The sequence below is a fragment of the Sphaerodactylus townsendi genome, linkage group LG14, assembly GCF_021028975.2.
Source record: "Sphaerodactylus townsendi isolate TG3544 linkage group LG14, MPM_Stown_v2.3, whole genome shotgun sequence".
Lineage (NCBI taxonomy): Eukaryota > Metazoa > Chordata > Lepidosauria > Squamata > Sphaerodactylidae > Sphaerodactylus > Sphaerodactylus townsendi.
This window is the reverse complement of record NC_059438.1, coordinates 15,676,800-15,691,452: the sequence shown is the minus strand read 5'-3', so window position 1 is coordinate 15,691,452 and position 14,653 is coordinate 15,676,800. Positions and strand designations below refer to the sequence as shown.

At 42.3% G+C, this 14,653-nt stretch overlaps 1 protein-coding gene across 2 annotated transcripts in view; it reads right to left on the bottom strand.

Moving 5' to 3' along the window:
• The window catches only part of ZNF423 (zinc finger protein 423), a 329,729-nt gene that overhangs the window by 120,979 nt on the left and 194,097 nt on the right, over positions 1 to 14,653 (bottom strand). The window contains exon 6 of one of the 2 annotated variants that reach the window (XM_048515303.1): positions 6,958 to 7,047. The exons of the other annotated variant lie outside the window; for it this stretch is intronic. Coding sequence (XP_048371260.1) covers positions 6,958 to 7,047 — 90 coding nt within the window. The remainder of the gene's footprint in view (positions 1 to 6,957; positions 7,048 to 14,653) is intronic. 2 annotated transcript variants of the gene reach the window in all.

Sequence of the window (14,653 nt, the reverse complement as noted above, 5' to 3'; positions counted from 1 at the left end):
TTTGCTCAGCATGGCAGCTAGCAAACGGATGAAAATTCAACGAATAAAGATCAAATCCACATTTTTGAACAGCGTGCTACTTCAAGCAGACTTTCAACAAAGTAAGGCTGACCCATGCCTTTATGTCAAGAACAGAAATGGAAAATGGACTTATATTTTTGCTTTTAATAAAGAACTACTTTTAGCCTATGATGACCAAGATGACTACAAAAAATTACTACAATATCTGAACCAACAACTTGAAATCGCCACAACTAGGAAAATTTGCTACCTAGGAATCCCAAATTGAAAAGAGAGAAAAGGCGAGAACTTTTCTTCTGAATCAACAACAAAAAGATCATAGACCTAATCAACTTACTGTGAATCTACAAGTAGCGTACTCAGCTCCCATTTCCTATGCAAACGAGGTTACATAAAGGAAGATAATTTCACCAAACAACTCTCTGACAACACCAAAGTACAAAGCTGTAAACAAACTACTGAGCATCAGTACTCAGAAGCCGACCAGATATGAAGTGCAGCAGTCGAATTACTAAGCAGAAAGATTGCTTCACCAACGGTAAAAGACTGGAATGCGCTACAAAGAGGTGACTAGATATTTGAAAGGAAGTACAGAACTTAAGCTGGAAACTACCAGCGACCAAAGATGCTACACTAATGGCTTATGTTGATGCAGACTGGGCTGGAGACTTAGCTGACAGAAAGTCTACCAATGGTCGAGATAATGTTTCTTTGGAAATGGTCCTATTAGTTGATCAAGTACCAAGCAAGAAATAACAACAGCATCTACCACAGAAGCAGAATATGTATCAGCTGCTCAAACTTGTCCGCGAACTAAAATGAATGTGTCAACTACTAAAAAGACTTAGGCAAGGAACCATCACTTCCTATACCAGTGTATGAAGACAACCAAAGCTGCATCAAACTATCCAAACAAGAAGATGTGAAGAAGCGAACCAAGCACACATTGATCCAAAGTACCACATAGTGAGGAGACATCTCGCGAAAGGATGGCGTCCTTCAACTGATCTACTGCCACACCAGTATGCTTACCCGAGTCTCTTCACTAAGCCCCTACCGAAACCAGCTTTTGAGAAGCTTAGAAGCAAGATAAGCCTGACTACCTGAGTCAAGAAACATCGAGAGGGGGTGTTGGAAGAAAGGGACTGTACACTGTTTCCTGCCTCATCCTGCAGAGGGGGGTTTTCACTAGCGAGCTAGTGGCTAGATAGGGACTTAGGAATTTGTCACCTTTACTCTATCATGCTGAGTCTATCCCTTTGATGTAGACTGATATTCTTAGGGACTTCCTCCCTTGCTTCCGCCTTCTTCTCGGACCCTCTCCATTACTCTACTTTTCACCATGCCTAGGGAGAGGATGTGTCTCCTACGCATCCGCCTCCATCCAGCTAGATTAGACTAGATAGTGAACCTATCTCTACACCTTTCTATCCAGAATGGAGTTCACTAATAAATACTCTTTTTATTAGACTAGAAACTACAAATGACTCTGACTTTCTTTTGTGTCTGAAGTTCTCTCTAGCAAGCTCAACCACGTGTTTGTACCCAGGTAAGCTTCCCTGTGTTTTAGCCTCTGTGCACTCTGCTACTTTTCAAGGGATACACACGCACCAGGTGTGGTTCCTCCAACATGTTCAACATAAATATTTAACCATTCTGGTTAAATCAGAGATGAAAAAGTCAAAAATCCTCCTCTCACCAAATGAAATTAAAATGTAAAAAGGTGGAGGCAAAGGCTAAACTCTTGCCAGGTGCAGGGAAGGACCACAACATATAATCATCCCAGTCTCCTAATATCTCAATCAAAGTCTCAAGAGACTTTCTGAGTCAATCTCACAAGATAATAGAATCATAGAGTAGGAAGAGACCACAAGGGCCATCAAATCCAACCCCCTGTCATGCAGGGAGACACAATCAAAGAACTCCTGACAGATGGCCATCCAACCTCTGTAGAAGGAGACTCCACCACTCTCCAAGGCAGTGTATTCCACTGTCAAACAGCGCTTACTGTCCGCAAGTTCTTCCTAAAGTTTAGGTGGAATCTCTTTTCCTGTACCTTGAACCCATTACTCCTTGTCCTAGTCTCTGGAGCAGCTAAAAAAAAAACACTTGCTCCATCCTCAACGTGACATCCCTTCAAATATTTACACATGACCATCATGTCACCCCTTAATCTTCTCTTCTCCAGACTAAATGTGCCTCGCTCCCTAAGCTGCTCCTCATAGAGCCGTGGTGGCGAACCTTTGGCACTCCAGATGTTATGGACTACAATTCCCATCAGCCCCTTCCAGCATGGCCAATTGGCCATGCTGGAAGGGGCTGATGGGAATTGTAGTCTATAACATCTGGAGTGCCAAAGGTTCGCCACCACTGTCATAGAGCATGGAATCCATACCTTTTACCATTTGGGTCGCCCTACTCTGGACCCACTGCAGTTTGTCAATATCCTCGTTGAATTATGGTGCCCAGATTACTGTTGCTAATAGTAGCAACAATAATCGCAAAAACAACAACAAAAAGCATTAATATTTCACTTTCAAGCATTCAAAGCATTTCATCAACATCTCTTTTCAATCTTCACAAGTCATACTCATTCCGCAGAAAAAAAAACAAAGCAGCACGAATGGTTTTACCACTACCCTTAGGTCAAATACACCGCAGTAAATAATTTTGTTGATATTCTGACTTGGCAGGAGGGAAGCAAAAACGAATAGAGGAAAAAAAGCAGGTGTTGATAAGCAACAGACGCTACGGACTTCCAGTAAAACCAACTGATCTTTCGGTATTGCCGAAAACCTGGAGGCAGAAGTGCCCCACGAGAATGAATTTCCTTGAAAGATTAAAGAAACATTCCACCCAGGATTTTGGTACACGAGGTATTTCAATTCTGACCCTATTCCAGGATAGAAATGGATGGGTTTTGGAGCTACTAAATGTTTTAGCAGAATGTGGCGACGTTTACTGTCCTTTTTCTTTAAAAAACAGTCTTTAGTGTACAATCATGTCCTTTGTGTCTCCTGCCTCCATCTGTACTGGTTACTCTGCAGGTGTGATGCATTTTTTTGACCAATGGTTTCATAAGGACTTTAAGCACACAAGGGTTTGTTGCCCGTGTGCAGAGCCCTACTTGCACCTTTCGAGAGTAACAGCTCCAAGTGGACTATAAGTCGAAGCCTGGAAAAAACCTGTAAACATTAAAGTCTTTGACATGAGATATTAATGCCTCCCACATTGACACCATAAATCAAAACAGATTTAGAGGAACTATTAAGGCATTTGCAAGAATACACACTTCACTTTAATAATTCCCGATTAACATATTTAACTGCTGGGCTGTATATTTTAAAACATTTCTTACTATTGGGTATATTAGTAATTAGTGGCTTTTAAAAGATGTACTAACACAGAGGGAAAGGGAGAACAAATGGGTGGGGGGAAAACACACACTTGAATTTTTTCGATATTTTTAAAGATGTGATGCAATCAGAAAGATTTAAGAGTGTGGCAGATGTGCTGAATGGACTTGAACTCAAGATTAAGAAGTACTAACTAGAGCAGCCATTCTCAACTAGGGTACCGTGGTACCCTGGGGTGCCGTGAGCCTGTCCCAGGGGTACCGTGGCAACACTACCGCCCCCCCCCCTCATTTTTGTGATGTCTCCCACCAGCGCCAGCAAGGACATGGAGCTGGCCCATGGGGCAGGGCCTGCCACAAGGTCAGCAGCTGCCACCCCCCCCCCCCGTGCTTCCCTTCACCCTGGGAGGGGAAGGTGGGGTGTGTGGCAAGCAGGGGCAATGGGAGGGGACGGTGGAGGGTGGCGGCAGGGATAACGTGAGATATGAAGAGTGAGGTCAAGGGTACCCTGACCTCGAAAAGGTTGGGAAACACTGAACTAGAGTATCAACTACCTGCTGAATCTGTACCAAAGAGAGAAGCAAACAGCTGGGGCTGTGGTTCAGTAGTAGAACATCTGCTTGGCAAACACAAGGGTCCAGGTTCAATCGCGGGCAGCTCCAGGGTTGCTGTTTTTACAAGGACTAAGCAGATATGAAAGACCTCCTCTACCTAGAGAGCAAAATTATACCAAGTCAGACTGTTGGGTCTATCAAGATCAGTATTGTGTACTCCAACTGGTAGCAATTCTGCAGGATCTCAGCTAAAGGGCTTTCATTTTACCACCTGACTGATCCTTTTAAATGAAGGTGCTAGGGATTCAAGCAGGTCCCTTCTACATGTCAAACAGATGGTCTGTCACTGAGCCACAGCAAATGTAGATATCTTGGCTTAGTCCTCAACATGAACTCTCTAACTGCAGACCTCTGACCAAAGTGAATATAATGAAACTAATATTCTTCTTGTCATGGCCAACCAGTATCTGGGTGATCAGTTTGTAGGCCAAATGCTGTTTTTACCAACCAACCATGAATAAAATAAACCATGACTTCCAACTTATGCTTGTGTTGAACTTCTGGGTGTCATTTTGAGCTCTGTGAAGGAAGAAAGGTGTGATAGAAATTCAGTAAACAAAACAAACGGTGGCAATTGTAGGGACTGCTGGACTATCTGCAGGAATAAAATTGCAATGGAGGATCAGGCAAATGAGATTAGATAGAAGAAGGATTTGGATTTATACCCCACTTTTCTCAACCTTAAGGAATCTCAAAGAGATTTACAAACTCCTTTCCCTTCTTCTCCCCACAACAGACACTTTGTGAGGTGGGTGGGGCTGAAAGAGTTCTGTGAGAACTGTGACTAGCCCAAGGTCACCCAGCAGGCATCATGTGGAGGAACAAGGAAACAAATCCAGTTCAGCAGATAAGAGTTTGCCACTCATACAGAGGAGTGAGGAATCAAACCCGGTTCTCCAGATTAGAGTCCACTGCTGTTAGCCACCACACCACTACACTATACATGGGGATAAGTTCCATGGCAAAACATGGAAATGATCTAAGGCATAAAAAGTAAAGCAAATGAGTATAATGGGAGGAAATGCAGAAATGGAAAATAAAGAAACCTGGGGCAAACAATAGCCTAGGTGAGATTGTAAAGCCTTAAAAGGGAAAGGACAGAGGAGGCCAACACTCACACAAAATGGCCGCCACATGAATCTACTTCACTTTCTCATGCTAGTGGCTGTTTCTACCAGTTATTAATGTAGGAGCTGAGAAATATACCTACTCTACACCACCATGTGCAGTGAGTATACAAGAGTCTTGCCATATAAGCACAAGAAAGAACTGCTCATGCCATCAACATGGCAGCCATTTTGTATGCATAGTCCACAGAAAGGGACTGAGAAGCAGAGAGACCGAAAAGAAAGAAACAGAAGCTGCAATGACTGGATGCCACTGCAAAGAATGAAGGGACAGGATGTGATCAAGTTAATGAGAGAGAAGATGAGTTTAGCAGAAGCACCCTGACCTCCCAAATGACACATAAGAGGGAACAGGGACACGTATGGTCTATAAATCACCCACTTGAGCCATAAGAAATTCATGTCAGGAGATTCTAAATGTTGAAGACAGATGACTGTTAAATTGCTACCTTATTCCATTAGAATGGACCCAACCAAGTATTTGTAGTTCCTGACACTGGCACGTTCTTCTACATATAACCTACATGCCACAAGAGTTGAATCCTCTAGTTGCAGAGTTCTAGACAAAAGTGCCCCTAAAAATATCTGTGGACAATGTTGGTATGTGACAGATGTTTCTGCATCCAACTCCTTAAATGGAAAGCCTCGGAAAAGAAGAAAATGAATGAGACTGGTTAATGGAAGGCACCTTTTATGTAAGGACTCACAAATCTGACTGGGAGAAAATAACACAGCATGCTGGTCAGCAGCCATTTCCGTACTGCAAACTGGTCAGCATTTTTAAAAACCAAATTGGATACTACAAGTTTGTGCTGGTATTGGGGTGGTGGTCCATCTGGCCTGAAGTAAGTCCCATGGGTCCTGTGATCCCAATCATAGCCTTTGCGGCTATGATTGGGATGTGGCTGGCCTCCACACGGGCCAGGACCTTTACGGCCTTGGCCCCGGCCTGGTGGAACGCTCTCCCACCAGCTGTCCAGGCCCTGCGGGACCTTGGGGAGTTCCGCAGGGCCTGTAAGACAGAGCTGTTCCACCGGGCCTTTGGAGGAACCAGCCACTAATGGTGCCCCCCCCCGGCCCTTAACACCTGGGCCATAAACCATCTAATGAGACTCGCCATGCCTCCCTTTTCCGTGGGGAGGGAGGGACTTTATGTTATTGGATTGCTGGACACCACCTTACACTTAAATTTAAATTCAAATTTTTGAGCTTTTAAATTTGGAATAAGAATTGGAAATTTTTATCGCTGCTTTTATATGTTATCATTTTATATTGTATTTTATATGCTGTGCACCGCCCAGAGCCCTTCGGGAATGGGGCGGTATAAAAGTCTAATAAAATAAAATAAAATAAATAAATTTGAGGGTGGGGTCAAAAGGAACCCCTCTTGCACAAGCAGGAAAGCTGGCAAGATCCAGCCCCTTACTGATTAAAAAATGAATCCTTCAAGGTTGTTTTCCAGAAAATTGCTAAACTGGTCAGACTAGGAGATGAAGGACAGAAATATTTTAGAAATTGTAGAAGCTGATGTTTAAAAAAATCTGCTGAAGAAACTACAGACATAAACATTTAGGTGTATCCTCAAAACCACTCCCATTTTGTAACACAAACTTAATTTTTCCCCCCGGTAGCTGTTCTGAGAGACACAGTTTTTCAGAATTGATCCACCCTCTCCTTTTAGGCTTCATCAGGAGAGGGGAATTGTTGTCATGCGCACAATACAATCAACAGAACGGCTCCTCCTTAGAAGCGTAGCTGAGCTGTGCCGAAAAGGGAGGCAGGAGTAAGATAGCGTTTTAAGGGCTTTTGAAAGTTATGAATACCGTACTGTGTCTCCTACCTGCAATAGCATTTTTCAAAATCCTCCTCTCCAGTAAGCCAGGAGCTGGAAAAGAATACAAGACCTCGCCATTGGGGGATGGGGCAGCACCTACAGGAGACAGGAGGCAAAGAGACTCAACTCCTCCCCACAAGGCAAGGAGCCGTTCAAGGGTGAACGCAAAACACAACCAGGAAGGGATGTGGGAGGCGGCATGCGGAAATGGCTGGGTTAGGAGGAGCCCTGTGAAAAGCACCGCTATGTGTTCCCCAACCCTCATGAAAGGGCTCCACCACCATACCAAACCCTCGGCATGGAAAAAAGTCACTGGAAAAAAAGAAGCATGCGGGAAACTCTTACCTTAAAAATGGACAGCGGGAAAATTCACAAATAAAAACAATCCTGGGGAGGCAGCTATTATTTCTGTACCTTCTCCCTTTATAGTACATTGGCTACTGGCACCAATTATACATAATGCATCTTTATCCAGGACATAACCATACCACAGACCCAGAAACAACAGGCTGCCCCCGTTTCAGACACAACTGGGCAATCGAACAGAGGAATACTCCTTCTGGCCTCAAATGCAATGCCTATAGAAAGGAAATGTGCCCAGGAGAAGATTTTACAGGTCTCTGTCAACAGGTAGGGTTTTCCCGGATCTTTGCTGGAAAGTTCAACCCCTACACTCTTTTTTGGAGTTTATAAATCACATTTCAGAGACACAATAGACTGCAGCACACACTAGAACAGATTTTTACCTATTTGTGTTGCATTAGATTTACTTAGATTGGCATTTGTCTATTAGCATGTAGAAAGTTTTTTTAAATAGATAAAGTTTCTAGTTTAAATTAATGAATTGACAGCATAGTTGCTTAAAAAAACAAACCATATATACCCAGCAAACTATAACTCTCTTTCCCCCCAAAAAAAGTGTTTCTTTGGCTATTTCCTCATAGAAGTTTTCCTCCAGGTGGCACACAGCATGCCCACTTTATGTAGAAGTTTCCACATGAAGCCATGCTGTTCCTGAGTATGGCTCATGGGGATCCCATGGTTTTCCTTTTTATGCTGGCGCAAAAAAACCCCTTCTTTGTTCCCAACTTGAAGAGGAAAGAGCACGTCAGCTGCAAGCAGTGCTTCCGTGAGAAACATCTGCCTACAGTCAATCCAAAAGGAGGAGGAGCTTACTGCCACTTTCAAAATGGCAACACTCATGTCTGGCACCTCCCTTTTAGGTCTTTAAACAGGACCTGTTAAAATAAAAGTTTAGGCCTTTAAACAGGATCTGTTAAATACAAGCTGTTAATGGGACAGGGATTTGCTGCTGGGGTGAAATTTGTGTTGAATTTGACAGCCTTGCATGCAGCAGGCAAGGAATTCTGGGATAGCTCAGAAAACTTTATAAAAGTGACAATTGGAAACTGTAGCTCTCTGGCTCTGCTGAGGAAAGATGTTGTTCAGTGTTCTGTTGACTAAAGCTATGTAAAAAGCCTCTGACTGAAAGTTTACTACTGGAAACTGTGCTTGTCCTGTTGCGTTGGATTCAGTGGTTCTCTTTTGCAAAAGGAGGGATGTATGGTTGAAAGAAAGAGTTCTTTCAGTTTTATGACTCGCTTCTGTTGGAGGAATGAAACAGCTTTCTACAACAGATGATTCCACACTTAGCAGAAGAAGGGAACCAATCAATCCAAGCCAGAGCAGTTCATTCCATCAACCTCCAGTCCAAAACCTGATGTCTTCAACAAGTTCCTCCACCAATCTTCACATCCTTCTCCTTGATCTTTACGCTCTTGGATGGAATTTTTGAAACTCCCGATCCCAACAGAAGCGTAACTGGGTCAAATAACCTGTGTGGAAATGGCGGGTGATTCTTGACCTGCTATTTATTTTTTATTGAACATATTTTTAAGCTATGATCATTTAGCACAGAGACTGGGAAAGGAGAAAAATGTCTGTCTGCTCTCTGCTGCTGGATTTTCTTTTAAAGCAACCATCTCAAAGGATTTCCTTAGGAAGGCATATTTAAGAGACAACTGTTGCCACTATCGCTACGTGTCTGACATTTCTTGCAATGGCCAATTAACAGGCCAATATTAAGAAGTCACAGCCGTAGACACAAAGATATACAAATACACACAGAGAAACCTAAGTTAGCTCAGGTATTTGTCAAATATTCTCTGCTGAACAAACACAGGGTCACGATTGACAATAGTGGAAAATTTTCTGGAATACCCAGAAGTACTCATCATGTTCGCCTGCAAACGGAGAGCAACATTCTACTTTAACTTGCTATATGAGTTCAGAAACTACAGAATAAAATTTGCAGTAAAGACCATCTCTAATGGGTAGCCTCATAAGCTTAAAGGACCAGTTTAAAGTCTCCCTGAGGTTTTCAGTTCAATTTCTGTTGACCTTTAATTAAAGACAATGCACCAAATTGACACCAAGAGAATTAAAGTACAATATAAATTCGGCCCTGTAACTAGCATCCAAATAATTTGTTTTGTTTTCTGCCGGGTGGCTCAGCCAACTTGTAAACCGAAAAGATTCCTCGGAATACAATGACTTTTAACAACACCACAACTTTATTCCCGATCCTTGAGAAACATCAAATCAAACTCGGATTTAACGGGTCATTCTTGAGCTTCTGTACATTTCCGGGTGGGGTGAAACGATGCAGGAGGGAACGGGAAGGGAAAGAAGACAACGGTCTTGAATACAGCAAGAGTAAATGCACTTGCACAGAATTTGTGCTATAGGGACGGGGAAGGATCATCTGATCCACACTGCCCTATCAGCACAAGGAGGCCAGCACAAAGAGGCTTCCTTGATAGCAGTGGTTTGTTTGATGGCAGTTCCTGGTTTGGGTCAGAATTGGATGGTGAGATAAAAGTCTTTGTCTCATATTCAGATCAAGTCATCAGATCAAAAACTCATTCAAGATGGAATCCTAAACAAAGGAATCCAACTTACATCAAACCACTTGAGAGGCATGCTATGCACCTTAACTGCCTTTATGAACAGGACATCCTTTGGGATTCTGCAGTGATGAGGGCAGGTGCATTTCTGATGCATGAATGCTTCCACCATTTCTCCCCCCCGCCCCATTGCCACCAAAAAAACCCCCAACCTGCCTGTCAAATGCTAGCTCCATCAAGAAATGGGGGCTCTTCTGATTTCAGTGACCAAGGACAAACAAGGAAGCAAGCACATCTTCTGATGAACTGTGAAGCGGTACAGTCCTAACAGGAATCTACCATTCAAGTCTTCTGAATGTACAGACTTGTGCACAAACAAAAACGATTGCTTTTCTTTGTGAAGTGAAGTCTTTATTTACGGTCAATGACCAAATACATTTTTCTCTGTTTTTTTTCTTTGAATGAACATAGAAAGATTGCTGGAAAATATAGGCCTTTTAAACATTGGGGCTGTGTGGCCATTTTGCCACCTATTGGTTTCAGCGCAACTCCCACCTGATGAGAATTTACCTTTTTTCTCAGCCGGCCAGCTCGAAGCAGAAATGTGTGTGATCCCAGTCACAGTGGTTTGGAGTGATAAAGAAATAAGTTGATAATATCTTTAAATAGTATCTTCTCCTCCCTCCGTCCCTCCCTCCCTCGCAAACCTCCCTTAATTTTCAAAGTAACCGAAGAGTGAAGCTAAAATAAGGAACACAAAGAAACCCTTCAGATTAAAACTATGAACAGGAGCGAGTTGCACTGTCGCCAACGCTAACAGATGTTGAAATGCTACAAATTGATTGAGACCCCAGCAAACATGAACTTCAGACTCGTCACACTGAAGAATCAAACCTGATTACAGAAAAGCTGTTTTATCAGTCCCCCTTTACATACAAATATGAAGCTACCAGGAAGATGTTTAAACAGGTGTAATCACAACTGCATATGAAAATTGAGTTGGAGGGCTAACAGGAATCTTAACACGGTTCAGAAGGAGCAAAAGCAACGCGAAGCTGCGATCGCAGCCGATTATGAATGTATCATGCAGAACAAGAATGTTGTCATAGCAGCTATAAAAATGTCAGGGAAACTGAGCAACCATTAGCCAAGCAGTAAATGAAAGAAGAGGGGGAGCAAATGCAAAAGAAGGAAAATGTGACTGAATATATTAAGGGGAACGATGTTTCACTCCGAGAGCAGATAAAGGAGCAAAGCAAAATGATGTTTGCTTGAAATTCCTCCAAACAAATACGCGCAGATCACAACTGCAAAGGAATACAAACACACAGTGAATATGTGTGGGCAGAGTTCATATTTTTAAGGAAAACTTCGACCCAAGAGGGACAAAGACATGTCGAAAGCCACAAAAGCAAATTCTAAAATGTCTGAAGTGCTGATTTTACTCTTTACGTCGTCAAACTGTATGGCCCTAAATCGGAGATATTCATTGTGTGACTCTTGGGGAGTCACATTTGCAGTTACTATCCTCCAAAAGTGCTTCTATCACTAACAGGATGTTTACCTTTCAAGGGGGCTCACAGCTTACCCATTCCTCTGGCAGTGGCTGTTTCAAGGTAGAAACCATCTACCAGCCACAAGCTTTGCCCACTCTTGTGAAACATGGGGCAGGTGTCATACTGAGAAGCCATAGGTAGAATCTGAGACCCTGAGTATCACTGCTCTAAACCATTTGGGTCCAAAGTACCTCAATGGCTGCCTCTATACCCACACCGACCTGCCAATAATATGAGATTGTCTGAGGAGGCAGTACTGCAGAAACCTCACTCTCTGAGGTAGGGTGGGTGGTGGGGACTCACACAAAGGCCTCAACACCCACCCCCCGAGTACGTGCCCCTGGAACAGTTTCCTCTCACTCCGCCCCTGAGACTCAAGGTGGCTTGCAAGCTCCGTCCCCTTCCTCTCCCCACAACAGACACCTCGTGAGGTAGGTGGGGCTGAGAGAGTTTTAAGAGAACAGTGACTAGTCCAAGGTCACCCAGCGGGAATGTAGGAGGGTGGAAACACATCTGGTTCACCAGATAAGCCTCTGCCACTCAGGTGGAGGTGTGGGAAATCAAACCTGGTTCTCCAGATTAGACCCACCTGCTCTTAACCACTACACCATGCTGGCTACACCACACTATATATTCTATAACAGCCTGAAGTAGACACTGTTCATAGGGTCACTATAACAGCTATGATTATACTTCCAGCTGTGCTGAAAGTCTTCAGTCTTCAAATACATGAACTTGCTTAGTATCCTTGAATGCATACAGAAACTACCAAACAAGAATCCATCTCCTATCTCTTTTAACAAATGTAATTCTTAAGTCCAAAAAGCACAAGAGCTGAACAAGCAAAGAATCTGGATGATTCTCCTCCGGTAGCACAAATGCTCTATGAAGTTACACACGAGCACACATCAGTTTGTAGCAACCACTAACTAGGCATTCAGGAAACACATGAATTTCAAAGTAAGCGACGGGATTTAAATCTGTGAGTTAAAAATCAGGGAGGTTTTCATGATTTAAAAATCCACCCATCAAAAACTGTGGCCAGGATTCAAGAGTTATATTAAATACTCAAAAATAATGCCAAGTTCTATAGAAACAATAACAATGATAGGATATACTAAACTATGCCTTCTCCCCCCCCCCCATTGTGAGTCCTGGTTTGTTTGTTTTTTCACAAGTAGAATCTTGTGAAAAAACAAACAAATTATTATTATTATTATTATTATTAATAATAATAATAATAATTAATAATGAAGATAATGAAGACGTATGTAAAACCGTTTTATATTTCGACAATCCATTGATTGCCACACTTCGGAGTTAGAATTAGTATATATATATTGCTTTTTTTTTCAATTGCAAATTTCAGATAACATTGTACTTGATATTCTGTTCTTGGTAGTTGTCACAAAAGTAATTGTCTTTATTCTGTTTAGTAGGCGTGACAGTATATATGCTTACTTTTTCTGTACATTTTTGTTACATGATCTGTTTTATTTATGCTTTTAAAGTTATGATAAAAGTTTGTTTGTTAAAAAAATTAAAATGCCAAGTTCGCCTTTCTTTTTTGGAAACTCCACCTTTCCACTTCAGAGAACCCCCTCAAATGCAGATATAGCTCGATGTACAGCAGAGAGCCAAAGCTGAAATCGAACAAGGCCAAAGTCCTCTTGGGCTCACAGAACATGTCACAAGGTTCTCTGGATCTCAGCCAAGATACTTAAAGCAAATATTGTATTAAACAACGAAAATATAGCAAATATAACAAGATCCCCCCAAAAACACACATTTCAAAAGAGCATCATGCATTTTAAAAACTGGAGAGAGAGTTAGAGCCTTTAATGTGTCCATAATTAATTCACACATTCAACTGTGGAGTCCAAAAATATGTTCATGCTGATCATTTGCATGTAATATTACAAAAACAATCTGTCACAATTTTTTTTATCTGCCTTAATGCCTGAACGCTATTCCTAAGCTACTGCTTTTCACTGTGACACATAACTGTTACCAGATACATTTAAGACTAAATAGCTCTTTGGAGGAACTGCACGGATTTTCCTCTCGATAATTAGATGGCTTTATCTCAGCCTTGACACCATCAACACATATGTAATTCTCAAGCAATGGGGTGTACATATTGTAAATAACGTTAAAGAAATAATATCTGAATGAAAACTCTTTTCACTGAACATCATCTTCAAGACAGTGGCTGTTTAAAACAACTGAACATACCAGAAGGCTAGTAAATGAGGGTCATCAAGGGAGAAAAGGTTTTTGTTTTGCAAGTCCCATTCCTCAAGATTCACCAGTCAGCTTTCCCACAGACTCTCCTGATTTTGAGGACTTCTCTCTATGACCGTGATCTTTCCTCAGGGAAGAAAACTCCAGCATACACTCAGTCAAACTGAACAAATCATATATATATATTTTTGCCTAAACTGGATGGCCCAGGCTAGAGTGATCTCATCAGATCTCAAACACATGAAGCTGCCTTAAACTGAATTAGACCATTGGTCCATCAAGATCTGAATATTGTCTTCTCAGACTAGAAGCAGCTCTCTGGGGAATCAGGCAGTGGCCTTTCATATGACTTACTACCTAGTCCCTTTAACTGGAGATGCCTGGTATTGAACTTGTGACCATCAGCAGATGCTCTACCACAGAGTCACAACCCCTCCCTTCTTGGAAGCTAAGCCGGGCTGGCCCCAGTCAGTAGTTGGATGGGAGACCACCAAAGAAGTCCAGGGTAACTACACAGAGGAAGTCAATGGCAAATCACCTCTGTTCTCTCTTGCCTTTAAAACCCTCTGGGGGTCGCCATAGGTCAGATGAGATTTGAGAGTATTTTCTACGTGCCTTCGTCTGTATAAGGTCCTACAAGCACTTTTGATTGACTGCTGTGGAAAATGGAGGATCTATGGGCACCGTTTCAATGTGAATAGTGTCTGCTAAATTATGGAGATGGGAACAAGGCCAATGGGTGTGATCGTTCCCCTCGACGTTTCCATTAAAACATTAATGGGCTTATTGTAACTATACATGGATCAAACAAAGCACATGTGATTGGGGGAGGGGGGAACACATGTCGGGAGGGGAAATTCATCATACTATCTGAACAGAAGTGGATTCTGTGTGCAAGCTTTCTAACCCAAGAAAGCGCCAGGAGTAATTTAAAACTTCCATGCCAAACAACCATGGGATTCAGCATAAAATCCCACCTCAATACGGTAACAAAAA